Source organism: Homarus americanus, unplaced genomic scaffold (genome assembly GCF_018991925.1).
Source record: "Homarus americanus isolate GMGI-L3 unplaced genomic scaffold, GMGI_Hamer_2.0 scaffold53225, whole genome shotgun sequence".
In the NCBI taxonomy this organism is placed as follows: Eukaryota; Metazoa; Arthropoda; class Malacostraca; order Decapoda; family Nephropidae; genus Homarus; species Homarus americanus.
The window spans coordinates 505,346-529,845 of NW_024750875.1; the positions used below are offsets into that span (position 1 = coordinate 505,346).

At 41.8% G+C, this 24,500-nt stretch overlaps 1 protein-coding gene across 1 annotated transcript in view; it reads right to left on the reverse strand.

Moving 5' to 3' along the window:
• LOC121854466 overlaps positions 1–24,244 on the reverse strand; it is a 150,312-nt gene extending 126,068 nt beyond the window's left edge. Inside the window, exons 1-3 of the mRNA XM_042349142.1 lie at positions 24,218–24,244; positions 22,978–23,014; positions 17,168–17,317 (exon numbers count right to left, since the gene is read on the reverse strand). Of these exons, the coding sequence (XP_042205076.1) occupies positions 17,168–17,317; positions 22,978–23,014; positions 24,218–24,244 (214 nt within the window). The remainder of the gene's footprint in view (positions 1–17,167; positions 17,318–22,977; positions 23,015–24,217) is intronic.
• Between the last annotated feature and the right edge of the window lie 256 nt (positions 24,245–24,500).

Here is a 24,500-nt window from a genome sequence, read left to right on the forward strand (position 1 = left end):
TCTTCCTTGGGATCAATATTGAACTTATCATCGAAACCTTAACTAATCATCAAACTATATCGGACATTTAAAAATATAGCAAAGTTAATTACATGTGAGTAAAAGCTAAACTGTGTTATGTTAGTTTTACATTTGAACAGTGATGCCACGTATAAAATATAATATCCAAAGAGATATAATTATCCAAAATATTCACGTTATTTTCAAGTTGTGCAAGTCTTGGTAATAGAGCAGAAGCCTCGGGTGGCCAGGGTGACGTGAGTACTATATAATTATACTTCCCCTCCCTGAGTGTTGCCGCAAACAAGAGCTTAATAACTATATGTGTTATGGTGTAGTGTAGGTGTATGATTGATATAGGTTACATAATCTTAAGTACGCAGTTAATGTTTGGAAAGTATGCCAGATTAATTATTTTTGTTGTACTCTATTTTTTTTTTATGGTGGGACGATAAGACCAAGACTCGAGATGTGTTCGGCACGTCAGTATGTCTGAGGTTATGTGTTTCTGTCTGTAGACATAAACTTTGCATGTTTAGTTGTCGAATTGATCTCCAGAATAGAAATAGTCTTCCGGGTAAGATCTCGGTGGGGACTACATTTTGTCGGGGGCCTTACCTGACCCTTCTAGAGTAACCAAGATGAGCGAGTATGACAAGCTGAGACAACTTGTGTTAATATTTGTTATATATGCTAAAGTAAACCAACGTAAATGCAGCAATTCCCAGCGAAGTTAACACACAAAAAAATATCAACTCGGTTCCAGCGCCACAACATACACGTCTTCTCTACCCAATTGGTTGGTTGTCACACACCACCGAGAATATTGCGTCAAAGGCAACATTCACTCTCAAATTAACATAATTCCAACTTCACTGCAAACAGGACTATTTCTCAACGTGTTTACTTAATGACAGTAAACTAACGAATTAGTTAAAGCTCGAAGTACCACAAAGGAGGGAAGATTAACCACATTTTAACGACCACAATCACACACTCCAGACTCTGACTCTCAACACAATATTTTACCAGGACGTTTCCATGATTTCATTTACAAAATTTATGTCTCTACCATTTTCATTTAAATTCGTTTGTGGCCAAAGATTTATACGTGAAGAAAAAGTTAGGAACGAGTGACATTACTGAATCTGAAGAAAGAATTGTTTTTATATCTGTTCAGTTATCTTCATGTTGCTGATTTCCCTAAATGGAAATTTAGAAGAACTGGAAAGTAAAAAAAAAAATAAAAAATTTCCGCCAGAATCTGCTGTGTGCTGAGCAAAGTGACAAATATTTACCTGGCCAAGTACTTTCCCCGGGGTAAATGAATCCATGTAGAGAGAATCTTACGATCATTTTAAATCTGTTTTTTTACAAAATTGGTGTAACAATATTGCCAGGACAGTTGCAGTTTGTTTGGGATTCGTATTTTTTTTTAAGTGAGATTAATCAGTGGCAGTATAACCTATTTATTTATTAAACAAATAACCTGAGTTCAAAACATAATACTTACTCTAAAAGACACTAAATAACATCAAACGATACTTATAGGTTTACATGAGGGACGGACGAACGGACCATCTTAGTATGCATACAGTACATCACCCTCCCATATACACGAGTTGTACCAAGCGGTGTGATAGTCCATTGAAAACTGGTGCATGTGGTGATTTTCCAACATACGATTTGTGTTAACATATGATTACAGACAGAGACAGACAGACAGACAGACAGACAGACAGACAGACAGACACTACTACTACTACTTTGCTGTCACTGGTGGAGGTGTGGTTGGGGCAGGCTGAAAGAGAATCTGAGTCTTATGTGCATTCACCTCAAGAAGACAACACCACCACTACTACTACTACTTTGCTGTCACTCGGAATAGAGTATGACGATCATCCAGCTATGATAGGAGTTATTACGGATGTCACCTTCGTTGGTAAGCTTTGAGGTGACTAGAGAGGCCGATACGGAACCGGCAGGTTCGTCCACACATATTGCACGTGTTGAGGGCTACATCTAGTGCGGGAGGGGCGGCGGCAGCGTTTTTCCGGTGTTGGCATTTGTCTGCCTCGGTATGCAGTCGGGCTAACTTGAAAGTATTGACACCTTCTTGTGTGGTGCTCCTCCAAGCGTAACGGTGTGGAGTCATCGTCTCCCAGGTGAGGGGGGTCGATTTGGCACTTTTTCAGGTTTAAGACTATCCTTATACCTTTTCAGTTGCCCGCCAGCTACGTTTACTATTCGTTAGGTTACTGTAAAGTAGCTGCCTTGACAGTCTACTGTCGTCCATGCGGGTAACATGGCCAGTCCAGCGTAGTTGTTCACGGATAATGGCAGCCTCGATGCGCGCGCGCACACACACACTGACTGGTATATCATTCCGCCCGGCTTGACTGGGGAATAAAAATTATAATAAACTAGACAATCACTCAAGATGTTTTATGTCCCTGCCAAGATTTCTAAGCCGAGTGGGAGCCATAACTCAGGTAAATAAAGACGGAAAACGCTTAATATCGGAGGTGAAGAAAATACTCCCTTTAAGAAACTGATTATTTATTATATTTCGAACCTGAAACCTTTCTCAATATATAAATTAAACGAAAAAGACGTTTCGTGCTGACAGAGGAAATGAGGTTATGGGGGGCCACCCTGAAACACATTCTATCGTCGGGTTTAGAATTCGAAGAAAAAATTATGTATTGTGTCTTGTTTGTTTACTCTTTTCCTCAGAGTTTGTTCTTTATATAACATAACGCATCACTACGCCATGCCCTAATACTCTGGGAAAAAATATAAATTTCGAAACTATTCACTGGAATGACACCCTTAAGTATTACAGACACAAGTGAAGAGAGGTACAACTGTGAATACCTTTCTTACGTTAATAGTTAGGTACAGTACAGTTCACCAGTGCCAACCACGTGTTAACAAAACCCTTATTGATTTAGTCAAACTATTACATCAAAAGTAACTAAGTGATCTTTAAAATTACGTAAGGATGATTATATTAAGAAAAAAATTAGCTTTAAGAAATTTATTTGACTTATGATGGTATAAGAGTGTCAACATTACGTCTCGTGAATTTGGAAAAATGACCTTCCATAACCCACACCCTCAGAGCACTCGAGTCCATAAATGGTTCAGCCCAAGTCTCTAGATCCTATAATCTGCTCCATCTATTTTTTCACCTATTTCTCCCTGAGCCTCTATGTGCCCTGACATACAAATTCATGATCGAGGAACATATGAGAGCAACCCATAATATAAATTTTTCTGGGCCACAATTAATATGTTGGTTGAGCCGTCCTCAGCAGCGGTAGGACCAGGATACAACTTCTTGCTCAGCAGTTCTCTACGACCCCACGTTCAGGGTCATACTATGAACGTAGTATGCACATACATGTGGGGGGAGTGTTCGTGTATGTAGGTATGTGTGTGCGAGTACTGGTGAGTAATGTAGAACTACGTACACATGTGTGCCTGTCTGTACGCTCGTGTGTGTATAATAAGGCCATTAAGACGCTCATTATCCTGCTTGTCGTTGATTCGTGGCAGTGAATGTTAGAGTGTTTGGTCGTGCCAGTCAGCACCGAGCAAGACACACCACATTAATTACAGTGTTTAGGTCACGTCCAGCACTAAGCCGTGCGTGTCTTACATGCCTCTTATGGTCTAAATGCAAATTACACTAATATGATTAGCTGCTCTAACGACGTACCAGAGTCATTGAGAAAAGTTGGTCTAGTAACTTAGAATAGACTTATTATAAATGAAATATAATGCAAAAAATTATCAGAATAACTTCTCAGGTATTATGCAATATCAAACATCTTTTTTCAGTAGTGTAACTCCAGACTATGAAAGCACTCTAAAGAGTCTAGAATTATTTTATATTTGTACATACAAAAGCGCCCTTAAGGTACCACTCAGGGTCTTTTCATATCTAATACATTTTCTTTCACTGTCCAGCTGGGAGGCAGACACATCTTGAGCTGTTCTTGAATAAACTATTAATTCTTCATGCCCACAACCTGCTTACCCAACTCCTCCCTCTGTCCTCCCTCCTCTTCCTCTTACTAATGTAGAATCTCTTCCTATTATTTTTTACTATCCTTTCCCCTTTCTCATTACAATCTGAGAATTCCCGGCTAATATTTTTTAAACACCTTTATTTTCTATTTAAACTCTTACATCTATAGTTATTAATCTATGTATTATTCTCACTCAACAGCTAAAGTCAAAACCTTCTCGCCCTGTCAGTTTAGCGCTACACAATCATTTTCTGTAACACCGCATCAATGTTGGCTGAACAAAGGCGGCGGCGTCACACTACCACTTTTTATATCATTTTCTTGTATCAGTTTTCCTTACGACACTCATTTATCAGAACCTGCCTTGCTCCCCCCCACACACAACCAGTGCGCGTCATTCAGTGTTCGTCAACGGTAAACTGAGGCGACGCTCTCAATGTAAATAAACATAACAGATGTATTTAGGAACATTTACATCAATAACAAAATTACATCTAAGAAATTTATTAAAAGCGTAATACTAATTAATTTTAAAATTAAATTGAGATATTTTACGTGGCTCAATATTTTATTTTATATAACTATCTTCATTATCGAGTATGGATCTTGACGACAAAAATTGGTACAAGCCGATCAGGCGGACATGATACGTGTCCTCTGAGCGATACGGTCTAGGAAAGATGACAATTTGTGGGAAAACGACAGAAAATGGGAGAGTTGACGCAAAAAGTGCTAGTGTGACGCCGCCTTACCACTGATGTGGGTCATTTACCTGTGCCCTGGTGGACTAATCCCGTAAAAAAACAAAAACAACATCACACACACCTGCCAACCCTTCAGAACGTTCTTATATCTCTGTATAAAATCTCTCGATACCTGAAATCTGCGACTCTCCTCCACCTTTCTAATCTTCAGCTGTATATCACACATTTACTCCCAATTTAAAGAAACTTTTTATTTGTGTGAGTATTCAACTCAAACTTCTCTCCTTTACTACCGTGTTACTCAGTGCGATAACATCATTGTCAATTCTCCCCTAAAACTGTTACTTTTACTATATTACCAGGAAACACCTTGTACACTTTCTCCATAAACCAATTCAGTACAAAACCACAATGGCGGAACACTTTACTACCTCACCCCAGATTAACTCCTCAAAGTTTCCATCCATCGTCCCCTGCTCGCTCATAACAAGACTTTTAACACATACTACACACCTAACACTCACTTCTACAGCTCTTGCTCAGCCTCAACCTAAGATCAGTAGCATTGGTTCATACGCTCATCTTATTATTTACATCTATGGTAAATGTGTTTTATATTCCAGAAAGTTGGGTTGGTCTTTTCGTTTCACGTTATAATATACTTCAACAGATAGTTAAACATATTGATATACAAAGCTAAATAATCTGATAGATAACTAAGCACATATAGAGATAAACAATAATATATAAATACATAGAGAGCTTGATTCAATTTGTTTCAGAATTGGAGAAAGTAAAAAAAAAAAAAAAATGGCGGGATTCAATTGCATTTATCACTAGAACTCAATTAAGCAATTCAAGTAATTTCAATTTGCATTACTATTCAGACGGCTGGCCATGTACCACCCCGTGACTACTAATTATCCCGTGAACACCCGTGAGGGATCTGGTGGGAACTAACAGGTAAACCTACTTACACCTAAAGCCTGGCCAATTCACATGGTTTCCTCAAAGCTAATCCTAATTACCTGACCTTTGTATCTAAAATTAAAGGGATTCATGAAGGAGTCTATGATGACGGGTATTTGCGTTTCAGATTACCAACCGGGTATATTCATTTCACGTGTGGCTGCGTGCGTTTAGTTAGTCCAATGCCTGCTTTTCTGACCTAACTGAAAGATATATTTGCATGTAAGGGTTTGTTTTTCTGACCACGACTTATCTTGATCATCCCTGTAACTACGAATGTGGAAAAGAATATATCGTCTTGGTGTGGAGTCTTGGTGCAATTTCATATTGGCGACTAACTTCTTGAAACAGCCAAATGAAGGTCGTTTCAATAGAACAAATCTTAGGAAATGAAATTACCCCCAAAAAGTTCTTAAAAATCCAATCCGGCAGGAGAACATGAACAAGAAGAACACGGCCATAAGCTTCAAAGAACATGGAACGAAAAAGAACACGACCATAAATTCAAAGGATATGACCCACTAACGCTGCATGATGAACTTAATAACGTTCTTAACATAATGAAAATACCAACTTAGATAATAACACTTTCTCTTATGTTTGAAAATCATGAAAGTATCAATAATGCCTGTCACTCAACTCTTACTTTATGTGTGTGTGTGTGTGTGTGTGTGTGTGTGTGTGTGTTAGGAATAGTGAACATTATGTTATTATGAACAGCGGTAATAGCAAACGTCCTGGAATGATATAAATGAGTTTACCAAGTTTTGAAATGGTGGATATCATCGGTGCAGGGATGAGGTGGGGGTGAGGGAGGCATGGTGGGGGTGAGGAGGCATGGTGGGGGTGAGGCATGGTGGGGGTGAGGAGGCATGGTGGGGTGAGGGCACATGGTGGGGTGAGGCATGGTGGGGTGAGGGAGGCATGGTGGGGGTGAGGCATGGTGGGGATGTGGGGAGGGGAGGCATGGAGGTGGGGTGGGGGAGGCATGGTGGGGTGGGGGAGGCATGGTGGAGGCATGGTGGGGTGAGGGGCATGGTGGGGGTGGGGGCATGGTGGGGTGGGGGGCATGGTGGGGTGAGGTGGGGAGGCATGGAGGGGCATGGTGGGGTGAGGGAGGGCATGGTGGGGGATGAGGGGGGGGTGAGGCATGGTGGGGGTGGGGGAGGCATGGTGGGGTGGGGGGGGTGGGGGGAGGCATGGTGGGGTGAGGAGGCATGGTGGGGGTGAGGGGGCATGGCATGGTGGGGAGGGAGGCATGGTGGGGGAGGGAGGCATGAGGCATGGTGGGGGGAGGCATGGTGGGGGTGTGAGGCATGGTGGGGGTGGGGGGCATGAGGAGGCATGGTGGGGTGGGGAGGCATGGTGGGGTGATGGGGGCATGGGTGGGGGGTGAGGCATGGTGGGGTGGGGAGCATGGAGGCATGGTGGGGGGTGGGGAGGAGGCATGAGGCATGGTGGGGGGTGGCATGGTGGGGAGTGGGGGGTGGGGAGGCATGGTGGGGTGGGGAGGTGGGGTGGGGGTGGGGATTGGGGGGCATGGTGGGGGTGGGGGCATGGTGGGGTGAGGGAGGCATGGGGGATGGGGGGCATGGGGAGGTGGGAGGCATGGAAAGGTGGGTGAGGGAGGCATGGTGGGGGTGGGGAGGATGGGGGAGGGAGGGTGAGGGCATGGTGGGGGTGAGGGGCATGGGGAGGTGGGGGAGGGAGGCATGGTGGGGAGGTGGTGGGGTGAGGGCATGGGGGAGGTGGGGTGGGGAGGATGGGGGAGGTGGGGTGGGGAGGCATGGAGGTGGGGGGGAGGGCATGGGGGGTGGGGGGGGGAGGTGGGGGAGGAGGAGGCATGGGGAGGAGGTGGGGGGTGGGGGTGGGAGGGGAGGCATGGGGAGGCATGGAGGGAGGTGGGGGAGGTGGGGGTGAGGGAGGCATGGGGGGGGGGGGTGGGGAGGCATGGGAGGGGGTGGGGAGTGAGGGAGGTGGGGGTGAGGGAGGTGGGGAGGAGGGGAGGGGGGGGTGAGGGAGGCATGGGAGGGGTGGGGTGGGGAGGCATGGGGAGGTGGGGGTGAGGGCATGGTGGGGGTGGGGGGCATGGTGGGGGTGAGGCATGGGGGATGGGGAGGCATGGGGAGGTGGGGGGAGGTGGGGTGGGAGGCATGGGGGTGGGGAGGCATGGGGGGGGTGAGGGTGGGGAGGCATGGTGGGGGGAAGCATGGGGGAGGTGGGGGAGGGGAGGCATGGGAGGGGGAGGTGGGGAGGCATGGTGGGGGAGGGAGGCATGGGGAGGTGGGGTGGGGGGGGGACATGGGGGGGTGGGGGTGAGGGAGGCATGGAGAAGGTGGGGGTGGGGGAGGCATGGGGGAGGTGGGGGTGGAGGAGGCATGGGGAGGTGGGGGGGAGGAGGCATGGGGAGGGGGGTGGTGGTGGGAGGGGATGGGGGTGGGGTGGGGGGACATGGGGGGGGGTGGGGAGAGGAGGCATGGAGAAGGTGGGGGTGGAAGGTGGGGAGGCATGGGGGAGGTGGGGGTGAGGGAGGCATGTGGGGTGAGGAGGCATGGAGAGGTGGGGAGGGGGAGGCATGGGAGGTGGGGGTGGGGAGGCATGAGGTGGGGTGGGGAGGCATGGTGGGGGTGGGGGAGGTGGTGGGGTAGGGAGGAGGGGGTGGTGGGGTGGGGGGGAGGGAGGCATGGGGGAGGTGGGGAGGCATGGAGGGAGGTGGGGTGGGGGCATGGGGAGGCATGGAGGGTGGGGTGAGGATGGGGATGGCATGGGGAGGTGGGGAGTGATGGGAGGCATGGGGGGAGGTGGGAGAGGTGGGGAGGGAGGGGAGGTGAGGGGAGGCATGGTGGGTGGGGGTGGAGGGGAGGTGGGGAGGGGAGGTGGGGTGAGGGGAGGCATGGTGGGGGGTGGAGAGGGGAGGTGGGGAGGGAAAGGTGGGGGTGAGGGGAGGCATGGGGGAGGTGAGGGAGGTGGTGGGGTGAGGGAGGCATGGTGGGGTGAGGAGGGCATGTGGGGGGGGAGGAGACATGGGAGGTGGGGGGGGGGGGAGGCATGGGGGAGGTGGGGTGAGGGAGGCATGGGGAGGTGGGGTGAGGGAGGCATGGTGGGGGGGGAGGCATGGGGGGGTAAAGAGGGAGGCATGGGAGTGAGGGAGTGGGGAGTGGGGAGTGGGGAGGTGGGGTGAGGGAGGCATGGGGGAGGTGGGGGTGAGGGAGGCATGGTGGGGTGGGGAAAGCATGGGGGGGTGAGGCATGGGAGAGGGTGGGAGGGGAGGGAGGTGGGGAGGAGGGAAGGTGGGGAGGTGGGGTGATGGAGGGGATGGGGAAGGAGGGATGAGGGAGATGGGGGAGGTGGGGTAGGGAGGTGGGGAGTGAGGGAGGGAGGCATGGTGGGGGGTGAGGGGGAGGCATGGTGGGGGAGGCATGGGGAGGTGGGGGAGGCATGGGAGAGATGGAGGTGAGGAGGCATGGGGAGGTGGGGTGAGGGAGGCATGGAGAAGGTGCTGGGGGGTGGGGAGGCAGGTGGGTGAGGGAGGCATGGTGGGGGGTGGGGAGGCATGGTGGGGGGTGAGGGAGGGAGGCATGGTGGGGGTGGGGGGGAGGCATGGTGGGGTGGGGGGGGAGGGAGGCATGGGAGGTGAGGGGGGTGGGGGGGGGGTGAGGGCATGGTGGGGTGGGAGGCATGGGAGAGGCAGAGAGGTGGGGGGGGGGCAGGGGGAGGCATGGTGGGGGTGAGGGAGGCATGGGGGGAGGTGGTTCTGATAGGCTAATATGAACAACGCGAATGACCGGTGGATGGCGTAGAGGGAAGTATCGGTAACAAATTAATGGATGTAAGAAATTTACGAGAGCATAAAACTGATGGATACGACAAGATAATGATAGTAATAGTCCTTTATCCTAAGTACATAGGTCTGACTGTTCTGGTCAATACTCATGTTCACGAGGTTCTTCCAGCCTATATATATATATATAAAACCAGCTTCATTGAGAAAGAACAAAATGAAAATGAAATATAAGATGAGTATATATTGTCGGCTTTTTAATGATAATGTTATAAAAACGTGAAAATAACTAATTAATTTTTTGATACAGTAATGTGGTGAGTGTTGGTCCGTCGTCGGTACAAGTAACTTTGCCCACTAAACAGTTACAAATATTCCTTTACTTTCTTGATCTCCGGGGTGTTAATTGTCCACCGCCAATAACATAAGGCAATTCGTTGTTAAAGATAAAGAAGACATTCTAGACGACGCATTATACTGCTTATACTGTACAAGAGGAATATGGTCATTTTATGGTGTTTGGACAACATAAGCCACTTTACGATACCATAAGATACCATAAGACACCGTAAAGCACCATGACGCCACCATAAACCACCATACCCCACCGTAAGTTCATTAATAATAATAATAATAATAATAATAATAATAATAATAATAATAATAATAATAATAATAACAGTAATAACAATAATAATGGTTGTCCTAAGGCCATCTAGATGTGAATTTGTTTAAGGTGTAGAAGTAGTAGCTGTTGCCAACACAACAACTACACCCTGAGTTAATGAGTTGCATGACTCAGTGTCAAGGAATAGGCCGAGAAGACCGGACAACTCGCCAACGGCACTGGCTAACCATTACCCCGGAACACAATCCGCAAATCGATGAACATCCAGGGCCCCAATTACTGCTGGGTACACAGAGGCAAATGGCATAAAGAAATTTGTCCTTGAGTTTCACCCTGCCCGGGGATCGAACCCGGAACCACACGCTTGCAAGGCGAGTATGCTGACCATTACAACACAGGTTGCCACTAAGAGGACACTATAAGCCACCATTAGTCACCATAAAACACCGTAAAACACCATAAGGACACCATACTGATAAATGTTCTTTGATCTTTCTCCGGTAAAAAGGATCGACTCTTCATCCCCTGTGTTGTTAAAGAGAGAATCCGCCTCTCTAACCTAACCTAACCTAACCTAACCTAACCTAACCTAACCTAACCTAACCTAACCTAATCCCGGAAAAAACCCAGTTGATGCTACTGATAGTCACCTCACATCTATTTGTTTTAATAAGTTTATTTGTAAGTTGGTTTAGTGTTTACTTCCCTTATTTTCAATGATTAAAGTTTCTCAATCACTTATGTGTTGTTTTTCATTGTTTATGTTTTCATGTACTTATTTATCCATCATAATAAATCATTTTATTTCTTTATTAATTCATTTATTTACCTTCCTTTTCTGTTTATTTCGTTTATTCATCATTATTCTTGTCTTATTCTCGTCATTCATTATATTAACTAATCTTAAGGTATTGTGTTTATTCATTGTCTTCATTATTCTATTCTTCATTTTCTTCAGTTGGAGTTTAATATGTGGTTCACCCGCGGGTCTCGGCATAATGAGTCTCCTCCCTGCCATGGTAGTTACCTTCATCCCTCCTCTTTTTATTTATACCTCTTTTAGCGCCTGTGTGTATTTCCCCCTTTATCCTTTCCTCCATCTTTCTCCACAACGAATGATTTTACTCTCCATGTTTGTGAAGGAAGGGGAATGTTCTCAATATTTTACACCAGATATATAATCCTATATTTTTTATCCTGCCTCATATACAAGTGACTTTTTTTTTTTTTGGTCTCGTCTAAATAGATTTTCGTGAAGTAACACAATTTCGCTTTTGTTCCCTAGCCTCCTCCCCCACGAGAACTTCCAATTCTCTCAATTTTTCCCTCATCTCTCTCTCGTCCTCCCCCTGATAGTTTTCACCCTCGCTTTTGTCACAGTTGGCTATCAAGAATTATCCCTCCTCTGGTTCCTGTTTCCCCTTCTACTTTTCACCTTCTGTTATATCTCAACCTAAAATGTCAAAGCCCAGCTAATTTCAACCTTCGTTTTATCCCACTCTATTGCCTTACGTATTATTTCATATGTGTATTTCTTGTCATTTTCACTTCCCGTATTTCAGCTCTCAATATTTAACTTTAATTAGTATCTTCATATTTACGTATTATCAAAAGTTATTCGATTTTAACTTTGTACTTTATACGTAATGGTCCCTGACTTAAAGTTTCATTCTTGACCATCTTACTCAATTATAACTCACATGTAATCATTTCCCGATTAGTTGTTTCATTTCAGAACCAATCTTAACGCCACAGGCTACAGTTATAACTCACTGGTGCGTTCATAACACACAGGGATCTACAGTAGTCATTTGATTGGTCCTTTCATAACATATTGGGTTAGCTATAACGCAGTGCTCCAGACATAATGTACTGATCCATTCATAACTCATTGGTACATACTCACTCCAAAAAGTATATTTACGATTTTGTGTAAAACAATATGGCAACGGACGAAGGACTTTGCTAACCCTACCGAGACAACAGGAGTCCTGGTGATCATTTTGAAATTCATCGGACCCTCCGTAAGGATACTTTTTGCAGTGATACATAACACACTGTTTAATATATAGCACACGGTTTAACACAACACTCTGGCAAATATATATATATACAAAAAAACAATTGAAGATACGACACCGGGGCCTTCATGTTTATCCAGCATGAGAGAGCATCGTGTGTCCTGCTCACCACAATGTTATCTCCTCCATGTATCTTCGTCTGTTTCGCTTCATTTTGAATTCTTTTCTTCCAAGAATTAATTTACTGCCTCGGAACACGGTCGAGAACACGAGTGGTGGTCTTGGTGGTCGACGGAGAAGTGTTTGATGGTCATTACGGCTGACGGAGACTTGAGTGATGGTCTTTACAGCTGACGGAGACTTGAGTGATGGTCTTTATAGCTGACGGAGACTTGAGTGATGGTCTTTATAGCTGACGGAGACTTGAGTGATGGTCTTTACAGCTGACGGAGACTTGAGTGATGGTCTTTACAGCTGACGGAGACTTGAGTGATGGTCTTTACAGATTAATGATTTCCTGGTCGACGTACCCTACACTCCTCCATCCCCCAGCTGCTGGTCTTTCTCTTACTCTTCAACACGTGTTCTCCTGTTCCCCCACTTATGGCCGCTTGGGTTTAGTTGATCATCCACGAAAACTGAAGTCAAGTTTCCTACCTTAATAATATTTAAAACAGCGTCAAGTACAAAAGCTAAAACAACTATCTGTAGGCTACATACCTTGTGGGAAACAATATGAGACCATGGAAGATAAATATTGGTATACGAGGGCTGTCACTAGTCACACGTAAAATTTCGGAGCATATCGACCCCCGCCTGCACAGATAGTTGTTTTAGCTACTGAACATGGAACTTTATACCCAAGTTCTTACACATTCATCATATATTCTCAGAGCCTTGCCTGTCATATTTACCCATAGAACTTTATATCCAGATTCTTACCCATGGAAATTTAATGTTTCGAATCATCAATCAGATGAAACGTGCAGCAACTATAGCCCTGAGTTGGCTCTAGACTCAACTTAACTTTAAAACTTCAGTGGTAAGAACATCATCAACTTTAAGATATTCTGTGAGGCTCCTAACTCGGTAAAACAGCAGTCATATCGTATGACGAAGTTCCTTACGACAGAATCACACATAAGTTGTATATATTCAAGACAGTGTTGAACAAGCTAGTTAAACTGAATTTCTGTGTCACAAACATCTCGTGTAGAGGTTTAGTCAGACCATCAGTGATTACAAGATGAAACTATCAAGCGAAAACTATCCTCCTCAGTCACTGAGAAGAACGATAAAATCCTTTTCTCAGTAGGATTACAATCCCATTTTCTTAGAAATATTCTTCCTAAATTGCTCAGTCGAGGCTGAACTGATCCACCTTCGTCTAGGCCACCTGGCAAGGCCTTGTGGGCTTATGTATATGTATATATATATATATATATATATATATATATATATATATATATATATATATATATATATATATATATATATATATATATATATATATATATATATATATATGTGTGTGTGTGTGTGTGTGTGTGTGTAATTTTATGGATGTGAGTGAACATGCATGAACTATGTACACCATAATTAGCCTTGAATTAGCCAGAGGTGCTTGCACAAATTCTGAAAAACAGACAGCTGTCGGGCTACGTCAACACAAGAGAGCGATATGACGTAATTTAAACACGCCACTAAACTATTCCCGATGTGATATATGATTTATGTTATAGCGAGAAATATTTTGGTTGAAATGTGGAAAAATAAACTTGGGGAAGCGAGAAGGCGAGAAGACAAAGGTGAGATGGGAACAGGGGAAGGAGGAGGGACCTGTAGGAGGGAGAAAGGATGGACACTGGGATGTGGAAAATAGAGGGCAGGAAGAAGAGAGGAAGAGGGGGCCGAGGGAGGAAAGGAAGATAGAAGAGGGAGGAGGGATCAGAAACCCAGGGGAGGAAAGGAAGGGAGGAGAAGGGAAAGATTAGCCTGGCTCCACCTTTTCTGTTTACACACTGAGTAGACTGGTATTGATTCGTCCTCATTTAGCAATCACGCAATACATCTCTCTCTCTCTCTCTCTCTCTCTCTCTCTCTCTCGCTTTCTCTCTACAATATAATCAGATTCAATTTGTCTTGTACAGCCTTAAGAACCAAACCCTTCCTCTGTACACACGAGGTAGAAATTCTATGTTTGTTAAAGACTTCCAACACTTGTAATGGAAAACTGTCATGGTGGGCCAAGAACCAAGAAACCTAGGCAAGTGAAAATCACTGAGCAGTGACTTAGGAAGCCTTAGGTTTTGTGATCCTTACTGTCACTGGTCCTCACACACGGGGTGGAAGTCAACCATGGCAAATAATTATCAAACAAAAATAGCAAAACAAAATAGTTTAATTTATTAGGAAAGGAAACTCGGGGAAAGACTTCAGCTCTCAAGTAAAAACAGCGCGATAAAGTTAAGAACCCATTGTCGTCTTCGTGTTTTCCGGCAGGCATGTTGAAGGTTTCCTCAGTTACTACAACAATCACTCTTTTATATACTCTAAAAGTTCTAAAGTAACAGAACAAGACAAAATGATCATCAGGTGTTATCAAATCCAAGATGAATTAAAACCACGAACCATAACTTTACCCCCCAAAAGTATTGCATCAAACGATCATCTGTTCCGTCTTACTATTGTTACAACTCAACTTATAACGGACGGTTTATCAAGTAATGTATTTAAACCCCCTTAAAAAATAGTAATTGGAAGATAAACGCTTCAATAGCTCCACAAAAATTATACTAAAGGTCTAAACGAGTATAACTAACACAGACACCAGCGGCCGGTACTATATATGAACGAAGGCAGAATGAGGGAGTTCCTCGGAATAGTATTGTTTTTTATTTAACTTGTCATAGAAAATATTGATTGTACGAGCGAATTTCTAAAAACAAAATGAGAAGTGACGGAAGTAAAGAAAAACATGTGAATAATAAGAGAAAGGTGAAGTGAATAGTGAAGGAATAGAACTGAGAAGAAGATGAAACATGGAGAGAAAGAATGTCACGCGGCCTGAAAGAGAACAAGAACTTGTATTGGTTGATAGTGAATAGTGAGAACGTGGAGAGAACAAATGGACATGGGAGTTAAGAATAAAAGTGAGGATATATGAGTCCTGAAGGAAAAGGAGAACGTGAACAGAGACCTGGTGAGAACCTTTTAAAAGATAACGTCATCTGAAAAGGTCATTCTTGAGTACATGTTTCTGGTCTAATATTAATGAGATATTTTCATGCCAAAGAAAAATCAAAAGAAAACACTTTATACCTATTACAAAATTTACGACATATAAGATGAAGGAACCATCACTCAGTCTCGCATGACGTCACGAAAGACAACTGTTATTCTCAGTTCATTGCACTGTACATATCTATTAAAGATATCGTTACATATTAAGAACAACTCCATGAGAAAGTGGTAAGTTATTATCATTAATTATTTACTAAACCCAAGTTTTGTAAAAGACATCTTGGTAACTCCCAGATGGGCGAGGTGAGGCTCAAGGAAAGAAGCTGTATTATATTATATTTTTTGTTTACGGGGAATAGCCGACCCGAGCACAGGGCATCGACCCACAGCAGGGCCGGGGGGATATATATATTAATCTACACAACGAAGATACCGGAAAATCATTTTTTTTAATGAGACAGATTGTATGAGTATGGAAACACAGAAGAAGGCAGAGCATTCCACAGTTTGGCTGTGTGGGGAAAGAAGGATGTACTATAACGGGTTATTCTAGTGTGACAGACATCCACAGAGAAACGGTGGGCACCCCGGGCAAGACGTGTGTTAAGAGCCCACGGCCTTGTTGGTGGTACACAAGATGCCAAATCCACCGAACATTGTCCGTTAAAGTACCTGTAAAAGAGAGAGAGTGAAACAACATTGCGGCAAAGAGAAAGGGAAGAGAGATTATCAAGTAATGGAGGAGAGTCAATATGATGAAATGCCTTTGATTCACCCTATCTAACAGTTGGTCAGAAGAAGAGCCACCCCAGATATGAGAGCAGTACTCCAAGTTAGGACGAATGAATCCCTTATAACTTGAAGCAAATGCTCAAGAATGAAGTAGCTACGGCATCTGTACAGCATTCCCAGCTTTTGGGAGGCAGCTTTAGCAGCCCTGTATGTTATGTCCAATAGTATTAACTAATGGTCACCTTGATCTTTAAATAATATTACTGTATATTGCTCACCCTTCATAAAGAGGCTTAGTACTCCGCATGGTGTATACACACACTCCCTAACAGATCCTGAGGCCCACGGGACTCGTATCAATATTATCAAGGAAAAAGGGCATCTTGACCTGACCTCTAAGAGATGTGAGAGACCCAGAGGTAAGAGTGGGACGGAGAGGAATAATATGTGTCAAGTTGAAAGATGAGAGAAAAGTTAAGGGAGGAAAAGGTAAGTCAAGCTGTAAACTAACTTACAGAACAACTCCAGCAGAAAACGACTTTCCTAAGTGCCTGCCTCAGGTTTCAGACCTGATAGCAGAAAATGTATTTCCACACCACAAAGCCATGACACACTATTTCGATGAAATAGTATTTGTCATTTATTAGATGTGCCCTGACGTCATCAAAGGAAAGACGTCTCCATCTGTAACTCATCAGGCAAATAAATAATATTTTATAAATTAAAATTTCACTTCTTATAGATAATATTAACACAGTCACCTATTTTAAGAACAACTATTGAGATAATGTTATTAAAACGACTTAAGACTGTGGTAGAACAGCCGAGAGAAATACGAGACAACTCCCTCATCGGTGACATGGTAGCAATACTCACTGCTGTTTACTAAGACAATACCATGTTTTTTTTTTTATATTTTAGTTGTATTTATTGTTTAACTCCCTTATAGACTTAAATCATATAAAACTGCTGAAATAAAATGTTGACCCTTAAATATAAACGAAGCAACTTGTCCTGGCATGTTCGGTGTTGTTTGTGTCTGTGTGAATTACCAAGGATCTCTTCTGGTGACGTCATGCCCAGATCCGAGAAGTGGAGAGCAATGTCCGAGGGTTGACTTTTTTCTTTTTCTTTTACATTCACGTGAGGTGGGGGACCAGAGTCTTGGCAAGGAGCCCATCTAAGAGGGCAGCTCCGAGAGTCTGGGGGAAGGAAGACGCCATGTACTGTATACTGTACGAGATTAAACGTCAGATCAAACAGCCTCGGACACAGATCTTCCCTCATAAGTCAATCAAGAGGCAGTAGAGAAGATAAGATTCATTCAGCGACAATAATAATTATTTTGAAGGAAAAAAAATAAGACTGAAGTTATTTTTTAAGAATAGTGAGGCGGCAGTTGTGGATGAAATTACTGTAGAGATGTTTAAGATGGGAGGTGAAAAGGCCATAGAATTGATGATGAAGAGAATGTGTAATTGTTTGACTCACAGATTATAAGAATAAATATACGAAGGCCTACGACTGGTCATAACGGGGAAGGTGTGTTAATATCTTTATTGAGAAAATATTATCTCGAAGTAAAAAAAAATGATGTATAGATAAAATATTATGAAAGAAAATGGGAAATCATCTGAGGAAAGGGAACATATTTTGTATTTTTTATAGATCTGGAAAAAGTGTGCAAGAGAGTCGATATAAAAGTAATATGGAAGGAACAGGTAAAGTATGGGGTTAAAGGAGAGACAGATATACAGGTATATTCTCAAAATGTTTTATTATAGAGTAACCTGAGAATAAAAACAAAATAAGACTACAACCGGGAAATAATAAGCGATGAGGAAGAAGCAGTAATTGGGTTGTTAGTTGTTGCGATAGGTGATGGGCGCAAACTAGAGTAAGCCAAGTGGTGTTACTCCGGCAGGTGCGTCGAGAGAAGAATTACCAACACCAGTGAATGAGAATAAAGGTAAAGATTTGAAAATACGTAGAGATGGTATACAGGGAGAGAGAACTGTAGCGATGATTAGAGAAAAAAAAGAGATAAAGTGAAGTGGTAGAGATATGTGGGAGTTTACTCCAGAGAAGGAATTAAGGTATAGAACAGCCCAGAGGGAAAACAATTATCTTGGGCGTAAGATGGGGTGGGGGTTGGGGGGGTAAAGGTAGCCCGAGAGAAGCGATAAACATGTAATTGAAAAAACTAATTTGTGGCATAAGTAAAACACACACACACACACACAGTGAATCTGAGTGCTGGCCCAGGTGAACGAGGCACCTCATCAATTAAGAGGTAGAGAGTCTGACCTCTTGACCGTAACATGCAATGTGAGGATTACATGAGAATTACATTACAATAAATGAATAAGTGTAATTTGTAGTGGTTATTGTTATATAATACTATGGTGCTTCAGTATATTATTATAGCAAGATATTCAGAGAGAGAAATCCTGAGCGCTAATGTACTTGAGCCGAGTTGTTGCAGATAACTTCTTAATGGGTAACTTTCCTATATACTGCGGGGTATTATTTGTCTAATATATTTCTGACGAATCTATAAGTAGAGATATTGGGGAATTATGTTTCATATTATATAGAAAAACTTCCCCTCCACGAAATTATCTTCAGTTAGGACAATTAGGTCATTTACAAACATAGTCGTTTGGAGTATAATAAAATTAATTATTGTATGGCAAAAGTCATTTAATCTCAATTGAATAGGATATTGGACAACTGTTATGCAGAGAAAATTAATTAAGCGGGAAATATGTTTGTTATTCTCAATGTATAATTACATAATTATAGATTATTTTAATAAAATTTTCCAATCTTAATATACCGTAGTTAAGAACGTGATTCCGTCTATCAGCAGCATGACATATTTGACAGAGTAATTAACGGGCTTCAAGGAAGACAAGTTAGTTCATAATTCTGATAAAATTACAAAAGTTTGGTCACTATTAAATTCAAACTCGCATTACGCTTATTGGAAATAGAAACGTAAGATAATTCATATAAGACTGTCAAGACCTGATGTTTACTGAGACTAACTATAATTTCATCATCATCTTCCCTATATTGAGCATAAGAGTAGATTCAACCACAGCAAACACTCGCCTCCAACACGAAAAATATCAGCACATACTTTTTCAAACTTCAAGGGACTATTATGCCTCAGTGGTATATTAAATCAGCCTAACACTCCGAGTCGGGGGAATAAAAGTGTGTGTGTGTGTGTGTGTGTGTGTGTGTGTGTGTGTGTGTAAGAGAGAGAACTTCACTATTATGGACCACTAAACCCTCTTCCATCCCTGCTGGCTCACCACGGAGATGAAAAACACGGTCAGATGTTCAGCCCCAGCTTCATCTATACACCATAATATATCAACAAATGTATACATAAACATCTTTTTTAACATTACTCACGCTGAAGTCTTACACAACCACTACTATATGTGGCCACTTGTTCGTTCTTAACAGTATGAGGAAACTGACAAGAGACAAGACCTTAGACTTGACTGTAGTGTACAAGAAAAGAGATTGACTGCTGAGCCAAGAGACCTGAAGTAAGAGACCTGAATCAAGACACTTGAATTAAGATACCTGAATTAAGAGCTAGAGACCTGAATTAAGAGACCGTATATTTTTCTGCTGTCATTATAGAACAGATGCTTTTCACAAAGATGTATCACTTTAACAACAACAAAACTAGTTAAAACTAAGAGCCAGATATTCTAGAAAGTATCACTGAATTAGACAATAAATGATTTCCAAAATTATCATATCAAACAGAGGATATATTACTGAACATAGTTACAGTTTAGATAATGGGATTCAGAGTTTCATCACTTAAAAGTTTGAGACTTTTGCGTACTTTTTCACCTGACAAAGTTTTTTGATAAGATATATTTCAAGAGGAGTGCTCATTATATAGAATATGTAATGATTGACAGACCTGATAACCAATAGCATAGAACTTAAAGTTTTTTGAGACGAGAAAAGATGGGCTGCCAATATTTAAAACGTCTTTTATAGGAAACTTCAACCTCCGGCCGCGTGGGGGCAGCACCGTCACGGGGTGGATGTGAAAAACAATGGGATCAGAGAGGATTGCGCCCTTCCCTTATCTTTTCTCCCTGACACAGAGCCATCATAGATAGCCGGGGGTAACCACACACAAGACTCCGAACTGCTGCAACGAAACTAAGAACTAGAACCTGGCTGCCCTCTGGTTATGAGCTGCTTAGGCTTTGATATAGCTTTCAAAAGGCATATCATGAGTGTTATGGCCTTGGCTACACCTATCTCTACATTTCCCCTCGGGCTGAAGGACCCAGCGGGAGATTAATCTAGATGTCAAGGCGAGATGACAAGAGAGTGTGGTGGGAAATAAAAACATATCACCTTTGCCCAGGGCTCACAGAACACCATTCTAATCTGCAAAGTCTTTAGTGTAATGGCAGCAGGGCCGAGGAGGGAGCTGCAGTGTGGGTTAATGTCTATCAGTGCCATTAATTGTTTTCTCATTCACAATTATCATGCAAAATTTTCAGGTCAGTCGTTTGACGTAGTTTTACGCATCATTTACGAAGTTTATCACCTCCTGAAATGGAATAAATGACCAATAAATACAACTTTGTCCGTTTCATTTGTGTGTCCAGTACAGTACATGTTGCTTAAACTCGCGCCATCTACCATAATTATATTCTTCCGTGATCTAACCAACGCTAAGCCGGACAGTCCAGTCTTCTGAGATAAAGTATAATATTCTATATGGTGGAACGTATACAAAATAGAACCTACCAATAGTAGTAGTAACTAATTATAATATACGACATTTAATGAACAGTTGAGTATTAATGGTCTAATTTCCATTGAATATTAATTTCCTGGCGCCCTCCCCTCACTGTCTGTCCCCGTGACATATGGCAGGGGAGGACCAGGTGATAGTGGAGCGAGGTAGGGGCTGCGAATCAGTAAAATCATTCTTGCCTGAAATACTAATATTTACAACACATGGATTTCTCTCGTGAATTCCGATGGCCTTTCAAGATTTTTTCTTTCCTTTTCAAATACGTCATTTAAACACGTTGGAAAAACATAAACGCAATATATATTTATATCAAGTAAATTACCTTCCGGCCTTTACTGAGTAACAGACATTTGTATAACTGTATTTGAGATTAATGATATTTTTTTATTGTACGGAAAGCTAAAAGCAACTGTGCTGACCTAACATTTACGTAATAAAATGTTCAGGTGAAAATACTTATTCGACTGGATGTCATTTTCTCGCCTAGAATGACTCGTGTGGCTGTAATGCAGGTCGACCTAGTATGAGTCCTCTCAAATGGCTATATTCCTTTTCTTATTCTCCTTCCCTTCACATCTGTGTTCTGTCTTCTTCATCGTTATTTATCACTCTTTGTTGTTATTCTTACTATCATTACCCTCTCGTTATTCATACATTTTACCCCTCCCTTCCCAGTACTAGATCACCTCCCTGTTTATCATCTGTATGTTCCCTCTCTACGTGTCAGCTATCTCGCCCTCCACACCATTTCCATTGTCGTTCACTTTATTTCTGTCAATGAGTGTTGCATATATATCAGTTTATGTTTTCATTCCAATTTCTTTTATTTTTTTTATCCCATTTATTTGTTTAATATAAATGTCCTTCCTTATATCACATATACACAGATCACTTATTCAGTCGATTTCGTTCCTTTCATGTCTTTCCATTTATCATCTTCTAGAGTTACATATTTATCTTTTCTCTCGTATCTTCACTTCACTGTTATCCCAATTAATCATCTATATATTCAATACAGTTCTCGTTCTTTCCTGTGTATACTCACTTATTTTTCTCTCTCTTATACTTTCTTTTATTCTTACCAGTCACCCTATGTCATCCTCTACTTCCAATTGTCATTTCTTGCTTGAAACATTTTCTCCCTCTCGGCTATCTTGCTCCCAACATCATTATCCCTCACCAACACTTTCCAGGACGAGTTGGAACAAAGATTCAGGTTTGGACGCTTCCTCAGTCGAATTCACACGGTGTCTTGACACTCTCACCTTACACCACACGAGTCTTGAAACGTTCTCATGTGCACCTCATGGGTCTTGATACTCTCCTACTTTGCATCTCCTGGGTCTTGAAACTCTCTCACATTGCACCTCACTGGCCTTGAAACTCTCACATTACAACTTTCTCACATCATAGTCTTGAAACTCTCTCACATTGCACCTCACTGGCCTTGAAACTCTCACATTACACCTTTCTCACATCATAGTCTTGAAACTCTCTCACATTACACCTCACTGGACTTGAAACTCTCACATTACACCTTTCTCACATCATAGTCTTGAAACACTCTCACATTACACCTCACTGGCCTTGAAACTCTCACATTACACCTCTCTCACATCATAGTCTTGAAACTCTCTCACATTGCATCTCATGGGTCTTGAAACTCATCCTGACAGGACTATACGGATTGGTAACTAATACTGCCTGAATTACAAAGGTCTGGAAACACACTCTTCTTGATCATACGAGACTTGTAACTCCCCTTTTTGATCATACGGGATTTGTAACCCTATCTTCTTGATCGTACGGGACTAGAAACTTCGTCTCTATCATACTCGCCTGGGTGATCCCTGTTTTTGAGCTACGTGTATCTGGGACTTGCCAGTGCCTTAGTAAACTGAAGCTCATCGTTATATTCTAAAGTCCAGTCAAATGAAAAAAGCTTCCCATCCTCTTTGTGAAAGACTCATGATTTTGTGTGCATATGAAAGCAGTTGGTATCATGTACTGCGCTCAACCTGCCATTACAGTTCTACATTATAATCTAACCTTGTGCAAAGATTGTATTGAACTGCACTATGGAGTTCTGAATATAAGCACAATTATAAAAACATATTAATATTCTAATATATAATAATAAAGCTAATGGATGCGCTAATTTCAAGGCCATTTCATGATAATGCTTTGAATATTTTTATTTGGGTTAACTAAATCATACGAAGGCAAGGGCTGGGAATGCAACACACACACACACACTTATAGTGTATATATATATATATATATATATATATATATATATATATATATATATATATATATATATAAATATATATATATATATATATATATATATAATATATAATATATATATATATAATATATAACATATAATATATATATATATATATATAATATATATATTTGATAATGGAAACAGCTATAAACATCTTTATTCAAACATCTTCAGAATTATTGCTCTGAAGATGTCTTGAATAAGACAAAAGCAAATGCACCGCTATTTCCTTATCCACGTTTTCATTGCAGTTTATAAATAATATATATATATATATATATATATATATATATATATATATATATATATATATATATATATATATAATATATATATGATATAATATAAATAAATGCTCTGCTGTTATTTTTTCAGGGATAACAAGCATTGCATTTGGGATAATGCATTCTCAATATTACCATGTAATTCAATTGATAGTAGGAACATCATAAAATCAGTCTTATTAAACATACCGAAGCATTAACATGAATTTGAGTAACATGTACAAGCTAGAACAATTTTATTAAAGATTTGTAATCAGGTGAGAAGGTCGGGTCACCTGACCATCTGACTGACCACCAACTCGTTAGTGCTATTTAAAGTAGGGTCATTACCTAATACCTGACCATTGTGGAACTGGTCTCACCCTCCTCTGCATATATACACCTTGGTTTGTATTTCTCTTTAGTCTGTACTCACCCAGAATGTGAATTACACGAAAGCGCTTGGGAACTTCGTGTTTTCTTCTTTCCTTGTGGTTATCATATACCTAGATCACACTGCACCTACAGTGATATACTTGCATATATATATATATATATATATATATATATATATATATATATATATATATATATATATATATATATATATATATATATATATATATATATATATCATCAGTCCATATAGCACGCGGACTTCCATATACAAACAATACCTCACTAGTCGGGAATCGAACCCTGGACCTCTGCGCCACATGGGGTGAGGATGTACTTGGCGCTGCTCTGCTAAGGTGACCATGGTCTTTTTAGACCAGGGAGACAGCCGCCAGCCTCGTCTGTCGGGCCTTCTCCCTCCTTATTTCATTCTCCCATCTGGATTTATCAACATCCTCCCACCAACAATACAGTTCAAAGTTTGATGATCAACCCACAACTGATACACAAAAGTAATAATTTCAACTCAAAAGTAATGGGAACAAATGTTTGAGTCTAACTCTTGTTTCCAGTCGTTTCACTGTCTAACGGTTAGAGTTAGAAAATGGTAAGTCGATGCC